This window comes from Netta rufina (assembly GCF_964035555.1).
Source record: "Netta rufina genome assembly, chromosome: 22".
Taxonomy (NCBI): Eukaryota; Metazoa; Chordata; class Aves; order Anseriformes; family Anatidae; genus Netta; species Netta rufina.
This window is the reverse complement of record NC_140146.1, coordinates 4,688,781-4,715,646: the sequence shown is the minus strand read 5'-3', so window position 1 is coordinate 4,715,646 and position 26,866 is coordinate 4,688,781. Positions and strand designations below refer to the sequence as shown.

The window sequence follows — 26,866 nt, the reverse complement described above, 5'->3', positions numbered from 1 at the left end:
TGGGGTTTTTGGTTGCTTTTTTTTTCTTTTTTTTTTTTTTTTTCCAGGCCGGTTCCAGCTGATTAAGGACCTGCAACAGGATGTAGGGATTACAGCGAACCTGGCTCCGGATCAGCCGGGGCGCGGAGCCAACGGAGCGAGCGAGGATTGCCCCCAGCCTGGCTGCCAAGCCGCCACTCGTCCTGCTGCGAGCCTGCGAGGGCCGGAGCTCGGCGCTGGAACCAGGCCCCTGCCCTCGCTGCCTCTGCCGGGGAATGGCCCCAAGCCCACGCTGAGAAACGTGCCCGCAGGACGGGATGAGGGGATGGATGAGCCGCGGCTCACGGGGCTCGATAAAGAGGGAGAAATCCCCTAGGGACTGGCTCGGCGTGCCCTCAGCCCTGGTGATGCGGTGCGGGGAGCGGGAGCTGGCCGTGCCGGGGGATTCCCCGCCCGCTCCCGCTCGGCACCGCACGGAGCTGCCAGCGAGCCTCCCTCCCGCAGCAACACAAGGCGAAAACGCTCCGGGCTGAGTTTTTAATCCAGGAAGAAGTGATCAGGGAAGGCAATCATCTCAGCTGGCACACGGAGCCGAGCAGGGGCTGGCTTCTGGGGAGCCATGGAGAGCAGAATCAGCTCCGAGGACACTCGGGGGCCTTTTTTTTAAAAATTTTTTTTTTCCTTCTGCGATCACTGATCCCTGCTGGGACCAGCAGCAGCCCCCAGCACCTTTCTCAAGCGCCTGTCACTGCAGTGCCCAGCCACTGCCATCCCCACGGGGGACATCTCCCCGTGCTCGGCGTCCCCAAGCCCCTCCTGGCTGGGTGCAGGAGGGCTCGTGGCCACGGGAGCAGCCCCAGGCTCTGACCTGGAGCTCTCAGCCTCGAGCCCTGCATTCCCCGGGCCCAGCCAAGCCCTGGCAGCGGGGAGGGGGTCATTCTGTCCGTCCATCTGTCTGTCCATCCAGCAGGCTCCTCGGCACTGCCCACCAGACCCATCGCAGCGGAGAAAACTCCGGAGTCAGCTCCTGCCGGCCTGGGGCTGCGGGGGGAAGGCAGGGCTCGATATTGCAAGCGGAGGCCGCTGGGATACCATTGAAAGCTGCTAAATATGACCAGGTTAGCACTTTAGTCTTTAATGGCAGGTCACCATTAATAAACCCAGGGCCCCAGGGTGCAGTACAGAGCCTCCCTCCCCCCCCCTCCCCTCTCCCCGAAATACTCATTTCATTAACTGCACCGCGCGCGGCGCTCGGCACCTGTCAGAGGTTCAGCAGCCAGGAGCTGGCCCTGGGTTAAGGACGGCTGGCGGCACAGCCACACGCTGCCTCCTGCCTTCCTGCCCCTCGGGGAGCCCCACCGGGGGATAGTGAGATGGAGAGGGCTGTGCTCGCACTACGGGACAGATCCTGCCCGCGGGGATCCCCCCAGGACACGAGGTGAAGGCGGGGGCCACCGGGAGGATGGGGAAGGACGAGGTGTTAAGGACAGGGCTGAGCTCCACCTGCTTTCACCGTGACACCGGCGGCTTCCTGGAGGGAAGGTGGGAGGGGAGGAGGGACAAATGGATGCCCCAGCTGCCAAAAATCCCACAGCAAGTCTCTATCGATCTGCCCTACTTGGCAACTCGAGCTGCAGCCACCGTCTGTGGTGCCGGATCGATACAACCTGGGCGGACGGGGCGGGAGAGGCACTTTTATGGGAAGGCGAAGCCTTCGAGGGGAAGTATTTTGATTTTTAGAGCGCCAGCAGAGTCAAGGAAGAGAAAACACCCGGGCTCCAGCTGCAGTTTAGCTTGGAGTGGCTTCAAATACCTGCTGAGCCCTTTGCACCGGGGCCCTGTGACCTCCTCGTGGGCGCTGCCCCAGCCCCGGCCTCGCTGCCCACCCACCGCAGCCCCTCGCCGGCCCCGGGTGCTCTCAGCACGGACATGAGGGGATGGGCTGGAAGCCATTGAGACCCCCGGGAGCTCCTTGAGGACCCTCCCCAGGGGCCAGCAGCCAGCTGAGACACCCACACGGAGCAGAGCTCCGTGTCCAGATGCCCCCTGCCCGCGGCACTGCGCTCACTTCGTGCCCCGTACCAGCAGGGCAGGTGAGGGGAGGTTTTCCCATCCCAGGGCACGGGCACCTCGATCCCGTGGCTCCAAGGAGAGGCGGCCACGAGGGGCCGGCACGTCGGGCGTCACCTCCAAACGCCCTTCGGACGGACAGGCCGGGCGAGCGGGAGGGAATCTGCAGTTGTTCCGAGGCTTCTCGCTCAGCACAACAACTGCTGCGGTCCTTTTAGCACAAACCCGGCAACTGTTCCCAAAAGCACGGCCTGCTCAGCTCCCGGACATTAGAAAAAAAAAAAAAAAACAACAAGCAACAAGCGATCTCCAAAACGCCGGCTTCTGAGTCAGGGCAAAAATGTTATTAACAAAAACATCACTCAGGGGTGGGACACCTGCTCCCTGACAAGCAACTGGCCCGGCTGCCCGCGGTTAGCGACTTACATCAGGCCCCAAAAAGAGCCGGGGAAGGGAGGGAGAGAGTGGAAAAGAACAGACAGAGGGAGGATGACAGCAGCGGGGAGGCACGGAGACAAAGAGGAGCGAGAGAAGGGGAAGCAGGGGAAGAAAAGAGCAAGTGCGAGAGCATGTGAGAGACGCAGCAGCAGCGGGGGAAGCGGCAGCGCTGCGAGCGGCGGGCGCGCAGCCCGGGGAGGGAGCGCGGGCGGGAGAGAGCGGCTGCGAGAGGCTGTGCATATGGCAGGGACAGGCAGGGAGGAAGAGAGGAGTTAGGGAAGGAGGCTGCGAGGGGAGAGAAAGCTCAAAGCTCGGCAAGTGTCGGCAGGAGAAGCAGGGAGGGAGGGAGGGACGAAAGGAGAAGCGCAGGGTGGGGGGGGAGCGTGGCGGAGAGAGGGGCAGCGAGGGAAAGGGGCGCTTGGGGTGGGGAGGGAGGGTGGGAGGGCAGGGGGGGAGAGCAGAGGGGACGGGAGAAAGGGACGGAGGAGAAAAAAGGAGTCAGAGAAACAAACAGGGGGGAGGGAGAGAAAGATGTCTATTAAAAACCTCAGTGCATAACACAAAATGTCAGGGTTTATAGCTTCATTCTTGGCATTGCTGGTACTGAGAACCCCACACAGAAATGTCACTGCTTGTCATGTTTAATCACCTGCTATTTGTTAACACCTTCGCTGCGAGGAGTCTGCCCCTCACCCCTTGCAGGCTTTCCTTTTGGAGGAGAAACCGCGAAAACACGGCTCTGCCCACGGGCAGCGTCAGCAGAGCCCAGGGCCAGGGGCACGGCGCCCTCCGTCCTGCGGGGTCCCCGGCCGGGCTGCTCAGGGACACTCGGTGCCATGGGGCAGGGCACGGGGCAGGGGGCTGGTCTGCACCAGGAGACGCTGCTGGGAGACCAGTGAGGCCAGTCTGCGGGCTGCAGGACAGGGAATGCAGACAGGAGCGGAGGGGAGGCTTGGCGAGGCTCCTGGCCCTCCTCGCTGCCCCCCCGGCCCCGCACGCCCACCCCGTGCCGAAGGGATCCGACACACACACGGCTAACAAAATCCCCGAAATCCCTGCAAGCCTGGAATTCTCCGATCTGTTTGCTTGAACAGCAACTGTCACACGAAAGCAAACATCCAAAGCTGTTAAACGTGCGGCTGCAGTTCCTCGCCCTGGCACTCGCGCTGGTGACTTTGCTGCGGCTGCTCTCAGAGCCCCGGCCCCCTGCCCTGTTTTTATGCCATTTTCCCCCCCCGTCAGGCTGGCTGCACGCTGCCTGGCTGACATCACGGCACGCTGTGAGGGGAATTACTTCGAGGTCATCCCTAGACAAGGCTTTTCCCTGCTGTCTCATGCACCCCAACTGGACAGGAATCCACAAGAGCAGCAGGGCTCACCCACAGGAGCGGGAAAAATCTAATTCTGCGCTGAAAATAAATAATTTCTCCACCCAAATTAAGAAAAATTCGAAGATGTGCGTGTAAAGGTGACTAGTGCAGCCCTCCCGTTTTAGCAGTGCTGTCTCAACACAAATGTGGGCTCGGCTTCAGCACGCTCCTCACCCCACGCTCCCAACTGCTTAGCTCAGTGCGCGCCGCGTCGAAGTGCTGATGCCAGTGAAGTCAGACTTCCCCTCTTGGAAATTAAGAGAGTTTGGGGAGCTGAAGAAACGACACTACGAGGAGCTGGGAGGGGAACCTAAACGGGCCCAAACTGTCCTTTGGGCACACAGACCCCCAAAGGCAGCGGAAGGTGCCAGGAGCCTGGGGACCCACGCAGGGGTTTCTCCTCCTGTGATGCTCGGAGCCGCATCGTGCCCAGCTCGACGGGGCAGCTGCACTGCTGGCTGCAGCTGCAGGGCCGAGGGGCTTCCCACTGCTGTGGTCATCAAGACACTAAGGACACGCTAGAGGAACATCCCGTACAGAAAAAAAAAAAAAAGTAAAACTGCTGCAAGCCAGCTCGTTTCGCTCCTGCCCCTGCAGTTTGGTTTTTAAAGGCAGCTGAGATCTTCCAGTAGGGAGGTGGGAAGGCTGGAGCCAAATGCAGCGGTTCTGGAAGCCCAGAGCGCAGGCTTTACACCTCGGTCTCCAGCAGGGATGCGGCAGACACTCGTCCAGAGCCCGGTGACAGGGACACGTGCCCCTGCCCCAAGGACCCGCGAGGTCCAGGAGCCACCCCGAGTCCTATTCTGGGAACGGGAACAGCGTGCAGGCCTCCCGCTGGCCTCGCGCCAAGGATAAAATTCACCCTCCTGAACGCGGGCCAAGATGAGCTAAAGTGACTACTGACTTTTGTTGCCCAACTCGAGGCACCTTAAATGGGCCTATTTTTCAAAGTGTCACTGCTCGGCACGGCCGAGGACCGGGCCTCTCCGGGACGTGTAACGCTACGTGGCCAACCGCCGCGGGAACCCAAAGACCCAAATATTCCCAAATGTTCCCCACCTTTGCGACTTCTCCCAGCCCGTCCAGGCCTTCTGGATTTTTTTTTCACTTCCCCTCCTTTCTCCTGACTCTTTTCTTTTGCAGCTTTTTGTGAATTTCTCCTAGCTTTCCTCCCTCTCCCCCCCCTCAAGGTCACGCCGCTCATTTCCACGTTGAATATTTACTCAGCGAGCCAGGTCCTTTCACAGGCGCTCACCACAAATATGCTTTCTGATAAAGTCCGGAGAAAAGAAACTATAAAACCCAAAGCAATGGCAGAAATAAGTAAGTTAAAAAACATATCCCAACAGGGCAACGGGGGGCTGTAAGAGGGTAAGATACCTCAACAGAGGAAGCCAGCAGGTAAAACCCACTTGGAGTGGGTTTAAGTCATTTCCCTGCATTTCCATGATTATTTTCTCGTTCTCTTTTCTTGTTTGCTTTTCCTCCCCCCCATCCAGAGGCAGGACCCCTCAGCCCCTGGGTACACGCCCGTGTGTGCCCCCCACAGCCAGCCCCCCCCCCCAAACAGGCAGTTTTCAGCCACACGAAGTTTGCCCGTCCTCCCCGTGCCGCCCCCTGGGAGCAGCCCGCACCGAGCACACCGCTCGTGCCCCACTTCCAGGAACTGCCGGGCCCTTCGCAGGGACATGGAGGGAGTCCTGGAGAGTTATTTTTGTGCTTAATTACTAAATCAGCTGACAGAGCCATCCCCCAGGCTGTCTGAAACGAAGAGCCCATGCCCGCCAGCCCAGGGCAGCTCTCCAGAGCCTTCCTCACTGCTCCGAGACGCGGCGTGTTTGGTGAGCACCCAGCGCCAGAGAAACGGGATTTGGCCAGCACAAAGTGATTTGGAAAATCCCAACTTATGACTTAAAGGTGTCCAAGGAAGTTTTAAAATTACTCTTAGCGACATCATTTCAGCCTCCAGCTGGCCATCTGGGTGGCCAAACTGAGAAGTAAGGCTTTCACCCCGCCTGCTCCCACTGTGCCAAGAGCAGGGACCGAGCTCCCCGGGCGCATCCACACCTCTCCAGGGAGCCCGGCTTCTCCTGCAGGCTGCGGGATGCCCAGGATGGTGCCCACTGTCGTGCCACAGCAGGGTGTGTTTTTTGGGGTCCCGAGCTACAAGTGCACGACCGCGGTGCTTTGAGCAGCCCGTGCTGCTTTGCTGTGCCGCAGCAAACCGTGCAGAGCCGCGCTCGCCGGGACACCGATCGGAGCAGGAGCACGGCGCGGAGCTATTCTAAGAGCAAACGTTTGGGTCCTCCAGCATCACAGTAACTCAACAGAAACCGCAAGTTACAAGCGTTTCCAGACGGTCACAACCCTGGACTGACACGGGCTTGCAGCAACGCTCTGACTTCAAGTGCTTGCTGCTAACTCGGCGCTAGCAGCGCGGGGCCGGCGAGCGCAGCCCGCTGACGGCAGCAACGCCGCCCTGAGTGGCAGCGCACGAGGGCAGCGTGGCGGGACGCTGCCGGGGCGCGTTGGCAGCCGGTCCCCTGCCGAGGTTGGGAAGCCAGCCGGGTGTCACCACGCCACACAGGCTCCGGCGCCCCTGCCGCCTCCCTGGCACGGCCGGTCTCGTCTCGCTGCGTGCGGCTCGCCCTCCCTCCCTCCCAATGCGCACATGGCTTTAATGTTTTTATTACCTGTTTGACTCGCTGCCTTATTGCTTCTCCTCTTAATGGGGCTGTAACCGTGGAAACGAGGAATAAACGGCCACCAGAAAATGAGATGATTAAACAGGTCACCCTGGCAAAACAAACTCCGTGCTCGCACAGCCCGGGCTGCGTACGGCGCGGCTCCTGCCCGGGGGGCCGGGGGGAGAGGGCGGCGGGGCCGTGGCGCTGCGGGAGGGAGCGCGGCACCCACGTGCCTCCCCGGGGAGCAGCGCGCTCGGCCCCAGGGGGACGATGCTCCGCGCCGCCCAGGGCAGGCGTGCGAGAAGCAGCAAGGTTTGCTCGGGGAAGGCAGAGGAGAGCGAGGACAAGACGCGTCCATGTAACTAGGGAAAAAATAGCAGCTATTATGAATATAAATAGGCTGGACTGGAATCAAAACACAAGTCTGAGACAAGTTGCTGTCCTCTGGTGTCCCCGCCGCTGGCGCTGCCCATGCCTGCTCGTGGCAGTCCCAGTGGGGCACAGACTCCCCCTGCCTCGTCGTCCCACAGCCCCACGGCCCCGCTCCTTGCTGCCAGCGGGCTTGTTGGCCAAGCTGCTGGGACAGCAGGGCCCAGCCAGGCCCACAGGCGATGTGGGACATTGTGGAGCAAGTGCCTGGCGTGTCCCAGAGGTTTCAGGAGGCAGGGTTTGGCCACAGCCCTCCCGAGGATGCAGGTCCCCAGCAGCCAGGCCGGCAGAAGGCAGGGCGGCCGCGTGCGTCTGCGTGCCCCCGGGGGCTGACACCTGAACACCACCTCCCTCCCTCAGCCAAGCCGGGAGGCAGACCGAAATGTTGTCGAAAACAAAAATAAAAACCCCAAAATAAACACACCGCAATCAAAAAAGCACGATCCCAAACCATCATTCAAAGCAGCCAGGATCCTGCCAGCAGCCCCGTCCTGTCCCGACCTGCCCGAAGCCAGACTCGCTGGGTGCTGGCGGCCTGGGAAGAGCAGGCTCCCGGCACCACGAGCAACGAATTCAGCAGAAGAAAACTGGAACGGCAAAAGCCTGGCGAGGTGGAGATGAGAGACAACTGCTTGAAGCGCACAGGCGAGCGGTTGTGTGCTTTCTTTCAAAAAAAACAGCAGGTGGTTTATGAAAAGGGCCCTATTCTTTAGCGTAATTTGAGCCATATTTCATTGTTTGATAGAAAAATCATAATATTCATGACCTCCTTTAACTGGAAGAAGTTCGCTCGTCTGAATATCAGCCCACAGACAAATCGGGAAATGAAAAATACAGAGAGCAAGATAATGGAGGGGAGGTGGAGAGGGGAAAAAAAAAAAAAAAGGGGGAAGGAAAACCAAGGCAGGCTCAAAGGTAGAATGGGAAGTCCAGGAGGGTGACAAAGAGCAAAGGGACTGGGGGAAGGAGGAAACGAAGGAGGACATAAAGGAAGGGTGTTTAGCGAGAAGAGTTACATAGAAAAAGTCTGAGAAAAGTGAAAGCCTGAAAACGCAGCGAGAGGGAGCTTTCTCTGAAAGTTTCCAAGCACATGGCTCAACTCTGCAGAACCTCCCGAGCTCCTGTTACGAATATTCAGATGCTGTTCAGAATATTCAATCGCGAACCAAAATCAGGCCCTCTCCCCAGCCTCTGCTCCCCCACCCTCTTCCGACTGGGTCCTCCTCTGCTAACATCTGCTGCCTGCCTTCGGGACATGCAGATGGTAATTACTGCAGGAGCAGCTTCCTCTCCTCTCCCTGCTCCAGCGGGGCCACTCGGAAGGAGGCTTCGAGTTGTGGAAAACCTTCGAGTTGTGGAAAACCTTCGAGTTGTGGAAAGCCACCGCGCGCCCCCGCCCGTGATGCTGGGGATGCGGGAGCTGGGCCCTGATGGCACAAGGGGTGGGAGGTGAAGAGATGAAGATGTTTGTCTACAAAACACGGAGGGAGGCCCTGGGAGAAGCTGGCCGGAGATGTGGAGCCACCTGCACTGCTCCTGGTCGGGTAGAAGGAGGGGGCAGCCCTGGGTGGGGAGCGGATTCATCCCGGCACGGTGCTGGCAAACGCCGTGCGGAGAGGTGGAGCCGCTTTAATGAGGAGATGCTTCTATGACTCAGGCCTCAAAGGGATCGGGACTTTATTATTTTATTTTTCCATAATAAATTATGCCCTGGGATGCCAGGTCCCGCCGGGTTTTTCTGGAAAGACCAGACAAAAGCTGGTGTTGCTGCCTGGCTTCTGACGGGTTCCCAGCGATGGAAGCTGACAGTTCCTGCTTCTGCCCCTGCCCTGGCCCAGCCAGTCCCGGCGGAGGGGCCTCGCTTCCAAGGTGTGGAGCCTCCTCGTGGGCCCACCACAGCCCCAGGGCCACCGAGGTGCCCGTGCTGGGTGCTGCCAGGAGCAGGCCGGGCTCTCGCAGGGCCCCGGCACCGCGCCCCGGCTGCAGGGAGGAGCGCAGCGCCCGACCCGCACCCAGCGTGGCCGGCAGCCAGGCCTCCTCGCTTATCTCCATCACTGGAGCGCCCAGCCCTGGCTCTGGGCTGCTCAGGGGAGGGTGATTATGCCCACTTTATAGATTAGGGAGTTATTCATCCCACACCGAAGAAGCCTCAGACTCTGCTGCGTCTCGCAGGCCTTTCTGGAGCTCCCTGGGTTGGGGTTGGGCTGAGCTTGGCCCCCGTTCAGCCCAAAGCCTGGCTCTGCAAAAATCCCCTGCACGCCCACCCGCCTGCCCAGTGCCAAGGCCACCAGTGCCCGGGGACAGGCGCCCTGCAGGGCAGTGCCCGTGCCCGTCTCCTCCTGCTGCCGACGCCGACCCGTTCCTCGCCACGGTGCCGCAGAGGAGCAGGAGCGAGGAGGAAGGCGATGCCTTGGGCCAGCACCTGGAGGAGGCAAAGTTCAGCCCGAGAGCAGCCCCGGTGCACGTGAGTGTCCGGGAGCGTGGACGTGGGCGAGCGGGGCCGGGGTGACGGGGACGTAGGTGTTGGGTGTGGGGAGCACCTCCAGAAACGCTCCAGCGCAGCCCGGTGTTTTTAGTGATTTCACAAGAGGCCCTGCTAAAATGTCACCTCTCCGAGAGCAAAACATGTGCACGGAGGTGAATCACCCTTTCACACCCCAAAACCAAGAATGGGTGGCAAAATTCTCCAGTGAGGCACCAAATCCTCAGGGGATTGCCACGAAGTGCACCCGGTGACTTCAGGCTTCCCATCCTTTTTCCTCGTCTCTGCTCCTCCCCACCCCTCGCTCTCCCTTGCCAACCGACCCGGGCTGCTCAGCTTTTATTCCCAGCATGAAACTGCCCTAGGACTGGAAGCTTTAAGCAGTTTCCCAGCCTCCAGAAATTTGCTGGTTGTGTTTCTCCGTGGCAAAGCAAACAGTCGCTCTGGTAGCTGGCCACCACACCTAGCTCCCAAGTGCCACGGAAGAAAATCCCGAGAGAGGCAGGAGAGGAGGGCAGCAAATCCACAAGTGAGCAATTCTTTGGGAAATCCCAACAAGCACATGTTACGTGAGCAAAGCACATGGTTTTGGTTCACTCTAACTCCTTTTCCTCCGAAAGGCTCGGCAGGATCTTTTACTTTCTGGGCTCACCACGGGAACAAAGGAGGGAAGAAGAGGAGAGCAGGGGCCAGGACCCCTTGGCTAAAGCCATGCAGAGGAGGAGGAGAAGCCCCCGGGGAGCACCCCCAGCCCAAGGACTGTCCCCATCCATGGAAGCTCTGGGTAGCTCCTTTGGGACCCCCTTGTGCCCCCCTGGCCTTGCCCCCAGGTCCTGTTCCAGCACCCAGCCGTGTCCTCCTGGCCCCCTGCACCCCTCGGCCGGGCTGCAGCAGGAGGCCGATGGCTTTCCAGCCCGCAGGATCACCAGGATCAGAGGCAGCAAGTTTTTCTGCTGCTATTGCTGTCTGCCTCCATCTCCCCCGTGAGAGGGAACGGAGCAACAAGGTCCTGGTCCGAGGGGCTCTCAATCCTCAAAATGGATTTTACCTGTCTCCGCCAGCCGCCGCCATCTCTCACCCCCCATTGCTTCCTCCCCAGGGAAATCAGCCTAAAAGGGGCTAATGGAACAATGTCCCTCTCTCTCCCCCCTCTCATTTTCTCTCTCCTTTTTTTTTTTTTTTTATTAGCATTTGTGGAATTTATTCCCAAACTCTCCTAATCTTTCGTACACAACCATTTGATTTGCATAACCCAGCCCCCTCTCATAAAAACTGGCTGCTAGTTTAATTAAAAAATGTAAATTTGCTGTCATCTCGGGGCCTGGTGAATTAGGACGACATCGGCATTTTTTATTGCTGAAGACGTCCAAATTGATCCCGTCCGCACTGAACCGGAGGGGAGGAGACGGAGCCGCGTGGGACTTTTGGCTGCAGGTCCTGCCCCTCCCCTGCTCCCAGCCAAGCCTCCTCTGCCCCCTCTTTGCTCGCCGAGGTGCAGCTGAGGACGAGGCGGCCGCTGCTTCTCCCAAACCCCAGCTGGATGGGCCAGAGCGGCCTCGGCAGCGTCAGCACCCCCGGGAGCTGAGCCCTGGGTGGCACCGGCGCTCGCCAAGCCCTGGGAACGGCGGCGGCGGCCCTGGGAGGGAGGGAAGGCGCCCAGCCGGAGGTGGGAGACGCAGCACCTCCCGTGGGACTGTTCATTACTTTCTGGAGACTTGCAGCCGAGTTTTTCAGAGGGAAACCTAAATTGCAGGCTAGGCGGCAGCCGAGGGGGATGAGCTGGGGGCAGAGGGAGAGCCACAGAGGCCACCGGGGCTCGCGGCTTGAGGATGGCTGACAGGAGAAAACCCCGCAGATTCCCAGCTCGGAGAGCCCTCGGCGACAGCAGCAAGTGGGAAACTGTTCCCATAAAAACAGAGAGAAACTGGTGGAAGTGGCACCTCGAATACTTGCTCCTCTCCAGCAGTGTCTGTGCCACCCGCAGCTGGTTTCGGTGCACTTTGTCCCCCCCCGACACCGTTTTGCAGCAGGACGCAGCAGACCCCTCGCTGTTACAAGGATCAGGACCCAGTGGGTCATGGGCAGGACAGGGTAACTCAGGGACCCATTTTTTGGCCCTACAAGCTGCTGCTCTCCAGCACCAAACCAGCTGAACACACCTACGAGCTCCAGCTGGCCTTGCAGCACGCCCTGCAAGAAGTGGCTGGGCCCTGCATAACACCACGATGGGCAGATTAATCCCTGCCTGGGTAAATAAATCTCCTACAGAAAGGCCTTCACTGGGTAAATGGAGACACCCAAATCCTTTGTACCCACCAAACGTCTCACAGGACTAGGAGAGAGTGATCCCAACGCCCAAACAAACCGTGTGAGCCCCGCAGACCATGAACTCAGCAGTGACACCAACCTTGACCGAGCCAGCCTCTCGCCAAAAATCTGCACTGCCAAAAAAAAGAAAAAAAAAAGAAAAAAAAAAAAAAAGCTGGCTCCAGCCCAGAGGAGGTGTTCCTATCTGCTGGGTGTTTCAGACAGCAGCAATGCTTTAACAAAACAGTCACAAAATAACCCCTTGCGTGGAAAATTAGATGTTTCTCAACCTGTCCAGCATAGGTTTCTCGGTGTCCATTCTGAGATCAGTTCCTGTAATCTCATACCAAGGATAATTAGGCTGGGGAACAGTTTCCCAAAGGAAGTGACAGGTGCCCAGTCACTCAAGATATTTACAACCCGGCTCGCAGAACGTCACATGGAGGGAACATCTCGCCACGATGCTGGGTGGATGGACTCGCTCCATGAATTCCTTCCAGCCCCTCAGCGCCGTGCAAGCTGCCGGCCCTCGAAGGTCCACGCAGGCACTGCCTGAGCTGAGAAAGCCCTGGGCAGAGCAGGCTGTCAGACCCCACGTACCTGGTCCCTCCGGGAGAGGAACCCCTCCGGACTCGGCTCTGCCAGCTGGCAGCAGGCGCGGGCAGCCCTCGGGCACTGCCTCCGGGGAGCCGCAGCCTCGGGGCTTGGAGAGGATTCAAGAGGCAGCGAGGAGGGAGATAAGCTGGCCCCAGCAGATAAGGGTTCGAGGTGGTGATTATGGGGCAGGTCTTTGCCCTGAGATCATGACAAGACGGGTTCACCCACACACAGACCGTAATGCTGACTTAAACAGATCTCCCAGATCCTCATTTCCATGGCTCTCGCTGGGTTCCCATACCCGAGCACCGAAACCCACGCTACCCGCACGGCAGCGGCAAGGACGAGCCTGCGGCTCTCCCGAGGCCACGCAGGGTCCCTTTTGGGGACACTCGTTGCCTGGGCTGACCCTTTTGGGGACGTGCATCCAGCAGAAGCCACCCCACCTCCCCTGCCCAGCCCGCGGCACCAGGCGGCTGCAGCCGATCCCGTCTCCAACCCGGGACCTCCAGCCGCTGGAGCTGGGGGGCCGCTGGCTGTTTGTGACTCTTGAAAGCGTTCGCCCTCCCGCAGTTTCACCACATCCTCAGCTCCTGGGCCGCCCACGCAGCCTCCCAGCTCCTTGATCCGGGAGGGAGCAGCCGCACGCCCACGGCCGGGCCCGGGCAGAGCCGGCACAGCGCACCCGCGGGTGGCAGCGCTCCCCGAGCCGCTCGCGCCCTGGCAGCGGGGAGATAGATAAATAAAGCAACGAGACGGACGACGACGAAATTATCCCCTCCATCAAAATATCTGGGTACATAGTTCAGGCCCAGTCAATCATCAACCAGTTTATTACCGCCGTAGTCCTTATTATATAAAAGAAAAAAAAAAGGCACCACAGACACACGTAGGCACGCACCCCGCTGCTAATTACCCCGACCGTGGCGCTCGCCAGCGCTAGGCCTGGTCGGCCCGTCGCTGCCATTTGGGTTTTTTGGTGGGGGAGAAGGGTTTAGGCCTGCTGGGGCAGCAGGTACGGCCCCACAAACAGGTTGTGGCCCAAGGGGTTCCTACAGCCCCCAAACCGGGGACATTTCTGCGTGGTGAGGGGCAGGGGAAAGCTCGCCCCAGGGCACCCACGGCCACAGGGGCTGGTGTCAGAGCCCGGCCTGCCACCCGACCGAAAGGACCGACAGCAGAGGGGTGGCTGTGGGAAGCTGGGGCCCGACACATGCCTGGTCCCGAGGCCTCGGAGCCCAGCAGCAGCCACAAACCCAGCCCGGGCGGGTGGAAGGGGTGGGGAGGTCCCGCACACCCCACACCGAAAGGACGAAAACAACCCCCTACCAAACCCATCCCAGATACTGCCCAGGTCGGAGATGGGGAGGAAAAAAACAAACAAAAAACAACAAAAAAATACTCATTAAATGTAATAAGCAGCCTCCTCGTCCCACACTGCCTTGTCCCAAATAAATTAAATTCCTTTTCATTTACACAGCGCAGGAACCTGACCGGCAACCTGCACCGGCGAGACGCCGGGGCTTAGGAGGGGAACGAAATGAAAGAGAAAACAGCCCACACAACTCACAACAAACACAAAAACCCCGAGAACTTCCCCTCCGCATCCTCGGCCCGGCCCCGGCCACGGCTGCCGGGAAGCGACGGAGCCGGCCCGGGGCTGGGGAGGGCACCGGGGGGACCGGGGAGATGGGGAGCCGAGGGGGGGCACCGGGTCCCGGGGCGCAGGGAGAGGAAGGCGACTTCCGTAAAGAAAAGCGAAAGAAAAGCGAAAGAGGCTGCGGGGCCCCGGCAGCACCTGGCGCCGCCCGGAGAGCCCCCGGGAAAAGTTTTGGGGCGGAGGGGAAAGGGGAAAGGGATGGAGCGGGGCCGGCACCGGGATGGGGACGGGCACCGGGGGTGGAGAGGGGGGGGGGGGGGACACCGGGACGCACGCACACAGCCGGAGCCGGGCGAGGGACAATTGTGCTGTACTTACCATAGTCGGAGAGCCGAAAGCCGAATTCACTTAAATAATCAACTTTCATAATACTTAATTAATACCTAATTGCGGCTGATTGCTCCCGAATAACAAGTTGTTACAGCCCTGATGTCATCGCCGTGCCGGTCCTCCCCGAGTCACTCGGGCAGCGGGGCCGGGGGCGGGCACCGGGCGCTGCGGGAGGCGGGGACGGGGACGGGGCCACCACGCCCCCCCCCCCCCCGGCACCCCCCCGGGTCCCCCCCGGGTCCCCCCCCTCGGGGCAGGTGCGGGGCCGGGGCCGGGGTCACCCCTGGGGGCGGCCCCGGGGGGCGCGGGGGGCTCCCGGGGGGCTCCCGGCGGGGCGCGGACGCGGGGGGGGGGCGGCCCCGGGACCCGGTTCCTGCCCCTATTCCTGCCCGGTGCCTGCCCCTACCCCCGGCCCCGTTCCCTGCCCGGGTCCTGGCCCTAATCCTGCCCGGGTCCTGCCTGATTCCTTCCCTTAATCCTGCCCGATTCCTTCTCCTATTCCTGCCCCTTTCCCTTCCCCATTCCCTGCCCCTATTCCTGCCCAATTCCTTCTCCTACTCCTGCCCCTATTCCTGCCTGGTTCCCTGCCCCTATTCCTGCCCAATTCCCCTTCCCCTATTCCTGCCTGGTTCCCTGCCCCTATTCCTGCCCAATTCCTTCCCCTACTCCTGCCCGATTCCCCTGCCTGGTTCCCTGCTCAATCCCTGCCCCAATTCCTCCCCCTTTCCCTGCCCCATTCCCTTCCTGGTTCCCTGCCCCGTTCCCCACCCGCTGCCCCCTCAGGAAATCACCTCCGCGCTGCGCCGAGCCCCCACCACTTTATTACTATGATTATTTTTATATATATATATATTTTTTTTGCAGCGAATTTCCTCATTTTTTGTTGCTTTATTTTTCTAAGTGGCAAAGAATGCGAGGGAGGTTCTAAGAGGCGTGTTGGGTAAACAGAGATATAAGGCTCTTTCTTTAAAACAAACGAACAGATTATTTACCTGATTAAATAGGTATTTGGAGCAGGTTGGAGGCTGTTTTGGGGAACACACCACGCTCGGCTCCGCGGGCAGGGAGCAGCCGTGAACTCGGGGCTCCTAAATCCCTGCCCCAAGCAGCACTCGGTGTGCCTGTCGAAGGAGGCCAGAGCCGTTCCCCCACTGCCCAAATGGGGAAACTGAGGCAGGGGCTTGCCAAAAAGGGACCTGAGGAAGGGGCTTGCCCAAAGCAGCCGGTGCCCGCAGGCTCCCGCAGCGCCCGGGCGGCACGCCGGGCCGGAGGGCAGGCAGAAGGGAGCGGACAGGGGGTGTCGTTTGTAAAACCACAACTATTTTGGCTTCTCCCGGAAAAAAAAAAAAAAAAAAATCTAAACAAAGCCTGGTGAAACGGGGCCGGGCCGGGGCCAGGCAGTGGCAGCAGGAGGCACGAGGGGCCAGGAAGGAGCGAAGGGCCTGAGCCGAGCACCGTGGGGCTGGGCCACTGAGCGAAATCAGGCTAAAGCCAGCACCTTATGGCCATGCCACCTCCTCTGGTGCCACGGGCACCTGGTGCTGGTGACAGGGACGTGGGGCCAGCCAACGTCACCCCGGTCCCATCGGGGCCTTGCCCCTCTCCCTGTGCCGCCCAGCGCCCCGGTAAGGGGCTGGGTAAGGGCCGGGTAAGGGCAGCTCCTTTGGGGCGCGACGCCTCCGCCGGGTGCAGGTGTGTGACAGCCACCCCGTCACCTCACCCGGCCCTCTCCGCCACCTCCTCGCTGCGGGGAAGCCTCCTGCTCGCCCTCTGACCGTACCTGTTCTTCGACACGCACCGGCCCAGCACCTCCACACGCCAAAAGGGCTCCAAACCCTCCCCGCCCTCCCTGCCCCGTGCCCTGCCCGCTCCCCTCAGCCCACGCACGCGTGGGACCCCCCCCCCATAACCCCAAACACACCCCCGGCGTCCCCTCGGCCGCCTGCCCACCGTCCTTCCCACTCCTCCTGGCGGGCACAGCTCGCCGAGGTGTTTTTTCAGGTGAAGTCCACGCCCTGCAGCTGACGCAACGGCGAGGCCCGATTTCCTATCTCACCCATCTCCAGTCACAGGATCGGGTTTTATTTCCCCATCCTCCCTCCTTTGCCTCTTACCCAAGAAAAGGGCGCTCTTGCCCCTCTCCGAGGCCCCTTTGGGGACCCCATGCCCCTTCCCTAGGGCGGCACCCCCTCCCCTGCCGTCACCCCCCCGGGACACGGAGCTTTTTGGGGACCCCAGCGGCGGCCGCCCCGCGCGGCAGGTGAAGCGCTCCCTCCTCGTCCCTTCCCACCCTCCCAGGGGCGTCGGGAGCTCTCGGTAATTAATGTTTGCCAGGTGCTCCGAGATCCTCAGATGAAAAGTGCAATGGGAGGGGGAAGGATGATTAATTTATTATTATTATTACAGTTTAATGCTTTCCCCGCAGACAGTGTGCCAGGGCTGAGCAGGGGGTGAGTCACGCTGATATGTGGGACATCCCCCTTTGTGCGTCTCTTTTGTGTTTTGATATTTATTTTTTTTTTAATGCTGAGCCCATTTTCTTGGCAGTTTCTCCCTCCCTCGCTGGAGCTGACCCCGGGGCCCGGGGCCGTGCTCTGGATTCATGTGGGCTCAGGGCGCTGGCTCGCAGATTGCAGGTTGGAGATCTGGCAGCACCGCGCTCCTCCTCCTGCTCCTGCTCGGGGAGTTTATTAGGCAAATGCTCTTGCCCTATTTCTGTAATTTTGTTTGATTTCTGTTTCGTCAAGGGAGGCGCCCGGAGGCCTCGGGGCCTGGGCGGCAGGAGCAGACAATCCGTGCTTTCTTTCCCTTTCCTCCTCTTTCCCTCCTTCCTTCTCAATTCAGTTTCAATCACATTATTGGCACACGGCGCCCCGCGAGCGTTGCCAAAGCGCCTGGGCCGAGCCTCCGTGTGCCGGGCGAGGCTCTGCCCGCACCTCCTCGGCCAAGTCCCTTCCCCTGGCCTCTCTCGATCCATCTGACACCGGCTCCCCCCGTGTGGCCACCCCACAGCCCCCTGTGCCCACCGTTTGCCCAGCGCTGCCCCTCTTTTGGCCATTCCCCGGGGGCAGCGAGCGCGCCCTGCGCGTCCTCCTGCTCCACGGGGGCCCTGAGGACTTGGGGGCGAGGAGTGGCAGGGGTTTGGATGCGCTCCCAATTAACTACAATTTACTACAGCGATTAAAAGTGCAGCCTGGGGATTGCAGGGCGAGGAGCTGAGGGGATGGTCCTGCCCGGGCACCGCGGCCAGGGCAGGGCCTTGGCACCGCAGAGCTCTGCCTGCACTGCCTGCCAGTGCCACCCTGGGCCAGCCCTGAGCTGCCCTGTGAGCAGCACACGGGGCAGCGGGACGGCTCCACGGCCCCACAACACCGCTGCCCGAGGGCAGGTCCCAGACTGGGCAGAGCCCTTGCTGCAGGGCACGGGGCACACGCAGAACCCAGGGGTGATTTTTGGCCGAGGAGCCGCGAGCCAGCGCACAACGGGGGCGGTTTCCACAGCTTGGCTCTGGATTCCACGTGGGTCGAGCAGGAACAGAGGCAACAAGGAGCAAGGGCAGAGAAAGGAGATCCTGTAAGGCTGCACACAGCAGGGACTGCTCCTCGAGGACGTGATGGGAGCATCCCCAGGAGGGCACACGGAGCCCCTAATGCAGGACCCACAGCGAGGAGCGCCCACGGGGACCGCGCCGCGCCGTGCCACGCGTGCAGCCACACAGCACGGCCCTGCTTGTGCAACGAGGCCGCCGAGCATCGCCGCCACTGGCACGGGGCACAGGCGGCTGGCTCCGTGCAAGCCCGGGTGCGAGGACACGTGCGGGGCCGTGCGGCACTCGGGGCCCCGCGGGAGCCCTGGCCGAGGCCGGCGGGGTGCGGGGAGCAGCGGCGGGCGGGAAGTGTGAGGCAGACGCAGCGATTGCATTACTGCAGGAGCCCGGGCTGGCAGTGCCGAGCTATCGTCCCCGTAATCCTGTTAGCCAGCAATCTCCATTCCGAAAGAGCTTCATTTCTTTGTGAATATTTGTAAACTAGATATCTAATGGAAAATTATAGGAAAATTATAGTGAAATTCATGACGAAGAAATCCGATTAGCCCTAATTCAATTATGCCATCTTAGCCCACACAGCACATTTCCCATTTTTTTCCCATAAATACCAATGCCAGGGGTCCGGGTAATCAAATAAAATTGAAAATCATCTTCCCATTAAATTCAATTAGCTGCAATTTCTAAAGCCTATCAGAGATTTTAATTACTAAATTATAAAATTCTCCAATGCTAAATTGAAACTAAAAAAATTGCACATCCTTGTGTTTCAGAAGAAAAAAAAAACCTAGCAGAAACCTTGAAAAATACCCTTCTCCTCCCATCAGCGCCCACGTGAGCACGGGCCTGGGGAGGCTTCGTCAGAGGGCTGCTGCTGGAGGGCCACGAGCCAGGCCCGGGGAAGAAGGCGCTCGGGCAGCAGCCGAGACCTGAAGCCCAAATCCAGCCCCGGGCGCAGCTCCGCGGGCTGCAGGAGGGCCGGGGAGAGGCTGGCAACCTCGGCAGCGCCTTGGCTCCTTGTTCCCAGCCGAGCTCCTCCGCTCGAGCTGCTTCCCTGCTCCTCGGTGCTGCTCTGCTGGAACGAGCCAGGAGGCAGCGTGCTCCCGCAGCCGGCTCCCGGCCCAGGCTCTCCAGGAGCTGGAACGAGTTCTGCCTGCACACGGGCTCCGTGGGGCAGTCCCTGGAGTCTCGGTGTGCCAAACCCAGGGCAGGAGAGCTGGCGATGCCCAGAGGGAAGCGGGAGGGCAGATGCTACCTTTGTGCTTCTGATAAAGCTTCTTGAATAATAGCCATGCAAGCCTGGTCCTGACGCTGAATTAAGGGAAGCTGGAGCCCTCAGCAAACCGATTTAGCTCGGAGCGCTGCTCCAGCAAACACGTGGGATGTTCGGGAGCAGGGGGACGTGATCACCCTCCCCTGATAGCGTTCGCAGAGGCACCAGGCAGGCAAGCCCATCCCTGAACTCTTCTTTATTCAACAACCAGCCCAAGCAGGCGAAGGGGGAACCGACAAAGGCTGTGCCTACAGATGCTCGCTCCCAGCCCTGCATCCCCGGGGACCACCGCGGCACAGCCGAGTGTCGAGGGGCAATTAACTGCGCGAACAAGCAGTGGGAGGAGAAGCTCGGCTCTCCAGTCACAATACCTGACCCTCCGCGAGGCAGCGAGGGAGGATTTTCTGACACCGCTTTTATGCCGGAGCGCACTTTTGTGTGGTACCCTAAAGGGTTTATTCATGCGCTACCAGGAACGAGCCCAGTTTCCAGCGCGTTTCAGCTCCAACGAAGCGCTCCAGCTGCCCCGAACCAGGCCGATACTCGGTTTAATTTACTGGGCGCCCGAAAGTTGCCAGCAGGGAGTTGCCCGCAAACAGAACAACAACAAAAAAGTTAATGATCTGGGCTTTTTCTTTAATAAATAGGCAAACTGGCTGAGCCGGATTGTTGGCTGGGATTCGTCTCCCCTTTATCACCCTGGAGCTTCTGTGACACATTCTCCAAATCATCAGCATTTTGCAATTTGAGGTCGTTACCAAATACTATTTTTTTGCCAAGGAAGGGAGAAAAATAAATTAATAATTAAGGAGCCCAAGCAGGGAGAGGCTGCGGGTTGGATGGCGCTGCCACCTCCGCGGGGATTGCTCAGGCACCTGGCGCCCGCCCAGCGCGCACCTCGGTCGCCGGCTCACCCAGGAATGTGGGGCTGGCACCCGGGCGCTCCTGGATTTTACTACGAATTAATCAAAGTCTCTTCTGCAAACGTCTAACGCTAAAATCACCGCTGGCTCAGCTTCGGCTGCGATTCCCCCCGCTGCGGGACTCGGCGCAGGGAGGTTACCAGCTCCAGGTGGAAAGCTGAAGGGGGTTTCCTCGCTGCCGAGCTCCCCGCGCTCCGAGGCACCAGCCTCTCCCAGCTGGAAGGGGAAGAGATTCCCCGCAGCCCTTCTCCCGCTCGCAGCAGGTAGCCGCACAGACGCTCGAGATAGGCTGGGATAAATCTGTCTGCGCTGCCTGACTGGAGAGTGCTTACACCAGAGAGGAATTTGACTTGACTGCGAGCCCGACGCAGGCGGCACAGGATTGTACTGGCGGCGTGCGCCTCTGCGCCTGGACGCCTGCGTGGCCGTGGGTGCGTCCCCACGAGGGAGGCCTGTCAGAGCCCACGGCACGGCACGGCCACACGCCGTGGCACGCAGCCCTGCACAGCCCCAGGGCCACCCGTGCGTGCAGGGCCGTGTGGCCGGGTGCCGCAGGGCTGTCCGTAGCCATAAGGGTGTGAATTTCTCCTGGGGGGCTCGCGGTGTGTGCCTGCTGCCCCCGTCACTGTGCCTGCGGTACCGAGCCACCCTCCCCAGCCCTGCAGGGCTCAGCACGGCCACGGTCCACGGCCCCGCAGTGCTCTCCAGAGACCCAGCGCTGCCCTGAGCCGTGGGTGAGCCGTATTCCCCTCTCCGCACTCCGCCTGTCTCCGAGCCCTCTCGTATTTTCAGTGCTCACCAGACCGTGAATTCACCTTCATACCAGTTACAGGGTTATTTAGCTTCTCCCGATGCCGATAACCACCCTGCGCTCCCTGGCAGCTTGGCGTTCTCCCGGGGGTGGGCAGGGCCCCCTGCCACGGTGCCCCCCAGGCACACCCAGCAGGGGCACGGGGGGCAGACACCGAGCAGGACACCCACCGGCAACCTGCACTGGGAAAAGGCAGCAGCAGGAGAGCTACAAATGGGATGGAGGGGAGGAAAATCCCCTGAAACAAGGGAGAACGGAGCAGGGAGGGCACATACAGCGGGTTTTGGCCCTGCTCACCCCGCAAAGCAGCGCCCTGCAGCACTGGGCACTGCTGTTTCTCCCTGAATTCACGGGGAGCAGCTGGGGAGCCCCGTGCAGCCGCTGCGACACGGCTGGGCAGTGCTGGGGGTGTGCCCGCGTGGGGACGTGCCCTGGTGACGTGCCGGACCCCGCAGAAGGCAGGGCAGCGAGCGGCCTGTCCTCTGTCACGAGGAAACCTCCCTCCCTCCCTGCCTGGCCCCGAGCCACCCTGCTGCTGGCTCTGCTGTGGGCTGGCTCCCAGAGCTGCGTGGCACCCTCCTGGCAGCCTTCCCCTCGCTGCCAAGCGCCCACCCCCTGCCATTGGGCGCACCAGGCGAGGAGCACGAGCCCCTGCACGGCCTGGGGCGCCTCGTGCCCTCTGTGCCACCGCTGTCCCCAGCCCAGGGGACGAAGGCTGCTCGATGGGCAGGGTTCCCTCGCTGTTCCTGGGTTCTTGGTTCCCTCTCTGCTAGGACAGAGATCAAAACAGGCACTTGGCTATCTCAGCACCGCCGTGGTCTGGGGATGAAGCTCACACGTGGCCCCTCTTCTCCAGCACGTGTGCACGGAGACATCCCCACAGGCCCAGACAAGGCTGTGCGCACAGAACGGGGCCAGCAGGGGCCGGGAAGGCGCTTGGGGTGCCGGCACTGCTCTGAGCCCTCCCCTCACACTGTGAGAGGACCCAAAGGGAAGGGGAAAGGACAGAGCAAAGCAGCCACGCTGGCACGGGCTCATCGCAGCCACGCTCCTCAGCCGGGCTCCCCGGGACAGCTCGCACCCCTGGGCTCCTGCCGCATCCCGAGGCCGAGCGGGGGTCCCGGAGGAGCCTCACCTGCCCCGAGCACACCCCAGCCTCCCGTGCGCCCGGATCGCCATGAAATAAAAGCTCTGTGCAAACAATAGATCAATAGAGCCCCCGCCTCTTCGGAAGGAAAACAAACACCCGGATCACCGCAAATTAGAGAATGTTTCGCTTCACTTCATCCAAACAGGCTGACAATTTTTTTGGGTTGTTGCCACGGCGACAGAATAACACAGCGTTCAGCCTGTTGCAGAACAATCAATTAAGTTAATGCCTCCGAGTGCCTGTTTACTCTTCCATTTAGGAGGTGCTGCTCTCGCTCGCTCTTTTCTCGCTCGCTCATTTTACATTTCTCATCCTCTTCTCCCCGCTCCTATTCTTCCTCCGTTTAACCTAAAATAAAGTCCCTCCCCTCGGCTACCTCCTCCTGGCTTGTATGGAGCCTCCCACTTTTCGGCATGATCACCTGGAATAAAGTTTTTTTCCTCTCTTTGGCTCTTGCCTTTCCTCCTTTCTCCCCAGAAAAGCAGGAAGAAAGCGGGAGCTTACCCCACCTGCCCCACACAGCCTGACCCCTTGCCCTGTGTGCCCGGGACCCTGCAAAGTTTGCAAACACCAGCACTGAGCAGCCCCGGGGTGGAATCTCTCCACCTTGCAGGAGATGCTGCAGCTCCTTCAGCTGCCCACCTGCCTGTAACCCCCACGGGTGCTCGTTCCTGCGGGTTTGTTGGCTGCCTCACAGCCAGGGCGAGCAGTGACACTCGGTGGCATCACCCTGCAGCCGCTCTCCCGCAGCAGGTTGCACGGTGCAAAGGGCCCTGCTCTGCCATCCCGGGGGAAATGAGGTGCCAGAAGTGAAAGGATTTACCTGAGGCCAAGCCCGAGATGTAACTCAGGGCTTCTGCCTCCTGATCCCTGCACCCTGCTGCTGCCTGGCGCGGGCACAACGCTCCTGCCTTCCCATCTTTAAACCCCCAGGGCAGTGTCCATCTTCCCCCAGTCCACATCCACTAAAATTAACGGGAAAAGCTACGGCAGACACGGTGGGGAAGCCCCCAGGTTCCAGGACATCAGGACATTGCCTTCTCACCCTGCAAGCAGCAACAAGTGCCTGGGCGCGCAGCCCCGCGCATTCAGCACGAGGCTGCAGGGGGAGGAAGGGGAGCTCGGAAACAAGGCAAAACCCCAGGAATGGGGGCAAAGCAGCCCCTCTCCTCCTGCTCCCCCAGCAGGACCTCCCCGAAAGCTGGGTCCTTGCACGCTGGCAGTGCCACCCCATGGCGGGGCCGTGCCCGTGGGCGCGCTCCCTCTGCCCTCCCCGAGAAGTTGTCAGCAGAAGCCGCCGGAGCAGGGGCTCGTTGACTGCTCCCTGTCCATTACAGCCCAGATTATAAGCATATTGCACAGTGCTCTCTGCACGGTGCTGGGGAAATCCAATACGCTGAAAGGTTAATGCAATCAATTAGGGTGACAAGGAAGTAGAGTAAAGCCTTCCGAGTAGATGAAAGGGAGAGAGACGGAGACAGAAAAGCAAAGAGAAGCGGGGGGTGAGAGGAGCGAGGCAAGGCGGGTGGGAGGAGGAAGAAGAGGGCGCACGGGGCTTGTGCTGTAGCTGGAGAGGTGCTGGGTGGCCACGGCCGTGTCCTGCCCTGCGAGGACAGGGTACAGAGGTCCTCAGGGACAAGAATTCCCCGTTCTGCTTCTTCCTGCCCTCTGCAGCGTGCACAGCGCTGCTCCAACAGTTGATGCCCAGCCCGTCCTGCCACCCTGCCACCCGTCCTGCTCGTCCCAGGGCGCGCAGCCCAGGGGACAGCCCCAGCCTTCCCTGCTGGCCCCAGCCGTGGCTCTGGCTGGCCCCAGCCCCTGCTCTCTGCCCCCGGCTGCACCGAGCGTCATTAACCTGTGCGGACAGGTCAGCGAGCGCGGCCCCTTCCCACCGCGGCTCCCGCTCGCGCGCGGCCCCGCCGAGGAGAACGTGACACCGGCTCATTAGGACAAATTATTACTCTATAACCCCTGCCGCAGTGTCCCTTAATATGCCTATTTAGCAAGAGACAAGTCCTGGTGGGCTCCTCGCCATTAAAACAACCTCACAAATCACCAGAGGCACAAGCACCGCCGGCGGTGCCGCCGGGGCGGCCGTACCCCGGCGGGGGCCAGGGGGGCACAGCCCGCTGGAAAGGGGCCCCAGGTGCTGCTGGCAGGCAGGGAGTCACCGCCTGGCCCTGGTGTTGGTGCAACGAGGTGGGAAATCCGCTGTGGGAGCGAGCTGGGATGGCTGCTGGGAGAGCTGGAGCTGCTTCGCGGAGCCCCTGCCTCGCTCTGCCCTCCAGCAGCACCGCCGGCGTCGTGTTCCACGCGGAGACCTACGAGGCTCCAACGTTTCCTCTGCTTTCCCCCTGAAGTCGGTGCCTGGCTGCAGGCGCTGGGGTGCGATGCTGCCTCCTGCCAGCTCCTCGCAGGTGGAGAGCAAAGCCCTGGAGGCAGCTCGGGGGCTGGCTCCGTCCGCAGGCGCCGCGCTCCCCTCCCCGCTCGCCCGTTGCGCATGAGAGCGGGCGGCTTGCACCTTGAGGGGAGGACGGGGCTGTCTGGGGCTAATCCGCAGATTACGGAACCTCAGCAATACAGGGCACAGTGCGTGAGATATCGCGGGGGGAGAAACGCGGGCAAATGTCAGAGGAAGGCTGCTGCTGAGCGGGGAGGGCGAGCGCGTGGAAGGCAGGCTCCAGCCTGATCCGCAGGAGAGGGGAAAGGGAGGAAGAAAAGAGGGAATCGTGTAAAAACAGCACCGAAGAGAGAGGGAGAAGGGGGAAGGAAGCAGAGCTGTGCCCAGAAAGAGTGTGTGAGAAAGAAATGTGATGGGAGGAAGGAAAGAAAGTGCCCAAAGTGAGTGAGGTCGGGCACAGGAGAGGGCAGAACGGCAGCGGATGGACGGAGGAGTAAGGGACTGAGAGAGAAAGAGAGGGAGGGAGGAAAAGGAAGAGAAAAGAGCAAGAATAGCCACGCAGCAAGGCGCACGCGGGCGAGGCCGAGCGCTGTAACCAGGGTTGTGAAGCATGAAAAGGGAAGAATCTGCCTGCTCCTTTCAGCGCTCGGAGCATGGCGCTCGGCGCTGACCTACACTGTGCCCGGCTGTGATTTTCAGGGCCACTGCCTGCCGATCCCAAACAATGATGGGGAGCCTTTGAAGTCAGAGAAAGAAGCCGCAATGTGAACAGGGGACTTTCTTTTTTTTTTTTTTTCCTTCCCCCCTCTTTTTTTTTTTTTTTTTTTTTTTTTTTTTTTTTTTACGGGTTAGGGGAGAAGGAGGGAGGAAAAGGAAGGGCTGGCGGGGCTGGGGGGGTGAGGGGGGAGGCTGGGGGAGAGGTTGCGAGGACAAAACCGAGCGTTGCTCTCAGCGGGGCGTCCCGAAACGCCAGAGACAAAAAGAAAACAAACAGTTTATGAGCGGGGCACATGCTGCCTGTGTCTGCGCGCCCCGCGCTGCCGGCCCCCCGTGCTCCCAGGGAGGCTTCTGTTCCCCAGCGATGATGGATGGACGCGCGGGGCCATTCAGGCCCCCGTGTTACAGCAGCAGTATTTACATAACACTGGCCTTCCACCGGTCACCTCTGACACTGCCCGGCCCGGCTCGGGGCCCCCAGGCAGCCCCAGCCCCTCTGATCCCGCTTGGTCCCAGCCCCACAGCTCCCTGTGCAGGACCGGGGGTCCCCGCGGCCACGGGGATGCTGTGGGTGCGGACACGGGGAGCGCTCCTGGTGCCCCCAGGGTGATGTCCCCGAGGGCAGAGCACGCCCAGCGTCCCCAAACCACTGCCACGTCCCCACTGGCCTCGTCCTGGACTTGTCTTGGTGCTTGGACTAGGAGTGGGGCTGTGGGAGAGGAGAGCCTTGGCAGATGAAGGCAGTGGGGAGGGGTGGGGACTGCTCAGCAGGTGGCACAGGGACCCACCTAGCACGTGGAGACGAGGGTTGGAAGAGAGGAGATCCCCTTCCAGCCCGAGTCTTATCCAGCACCAAGCCAGCAGCCAGCCCTAGAGCCCCCAACTTGTTGGGTTTTGAGGTCACACGGGGTGCAGGTAAGGGGAAGCCCGGAGAAGTCAGGCCTCTGCTGGAGACACGGAGCTGCCGCAGGGGGACTGGATAAAAACCTGCCAGATGAGCAGGGCAGCGCGCGCATCGCCGCCTGAACCTGTGTGTGTGAACCGAGCTCAGCAAAACCTGACGGCGGGCAGACCACATCCATCCCCTGACCAGCCCCTCTCCACCTCCCACCACCCTGCACGGATGGACACGAAGCCGCACGCTCCTCACCAGACAGAGGCAGCGGGGAGGATGTGGAGGAAAACCCAAAATGACAAAATGGGGTGCCCAGAACAACTGCCGTGCAAAGACAAGGACGGGATTAGGACACACAGGGGCCGTGTCTGCATTAGACCTTCTTCTCTTTGCGTCCCTCCTTCCAAGTGACGCAGGGCGAGTCCCAGAAGCTCCAGTGCAGACACGGCCGCGGAGCAGAGCATGGAGTGTGAGAGACACGCAGAGGAAAAGAGAACCCAGGAGGGCGTAGTGACATACCCATTGCAGTCTGAAGTCTCTCCTACCTTTCGGAGGTTTCAAGGCCTGGTTTCTTGCCTGGTTTTTAGCTCTAAATTCACTTCATCCTGGGGAGGGAAGAGAAAGGAGGTGGTTAATGCACACAGCTACCACCCAAGGCACACCCAACCCATAGCCATACCCCAAAAAAGCCCCAAGCACCCCAGAGGGGCCAGCACGGGGCACCCGCACATCCCCAAGTGCCCTGCTGCTCCTGGCCGCACCGTGCAGCGCCGTGCACGCCACGAGACACCCGGTGCTCCAGT

At 60.8% G+C, this 26,866-nt stretch overlaps 1 protein-coding gene across 9 annotated transcripts in view; it reads right to left on the bottom strand.

The window, feature by feature from the left end:
* CASZ1 (castor zinc finger 1) overlaps nucleotides 1-26,866 on the bottom strand; it is a 204,861-nt gene that overhangs the window by 68,019 nt on the left and 109,976 nt on the right. For 4 of the 9 annotated variants that reach the window (XM_084300420.1, XM_084300419.1, XM_084300418.1 and 1 more), the window contains one exon: nucleotides 26,583-26,668. Coding sequence is in view for 3 of the 9 variants with exons in the window: in XM_084300423.1 (XP_084156549.1) it covers nucleotides 26,583-26,586 (4 nt within the window). In the remaining 6 variants the exon portion in view is untranslated. Of the gene's footprint in view, nucleotides 1-14,337; nucleotides 14,478-26,582; nucleotides 26,669-26,866 lie in introns of those variants that run through there. The other 5 variants (XM_084300417.1, XM_084300425.1, XM_084300424.1 and 2 more) reach the window with 4 other exon arrangements.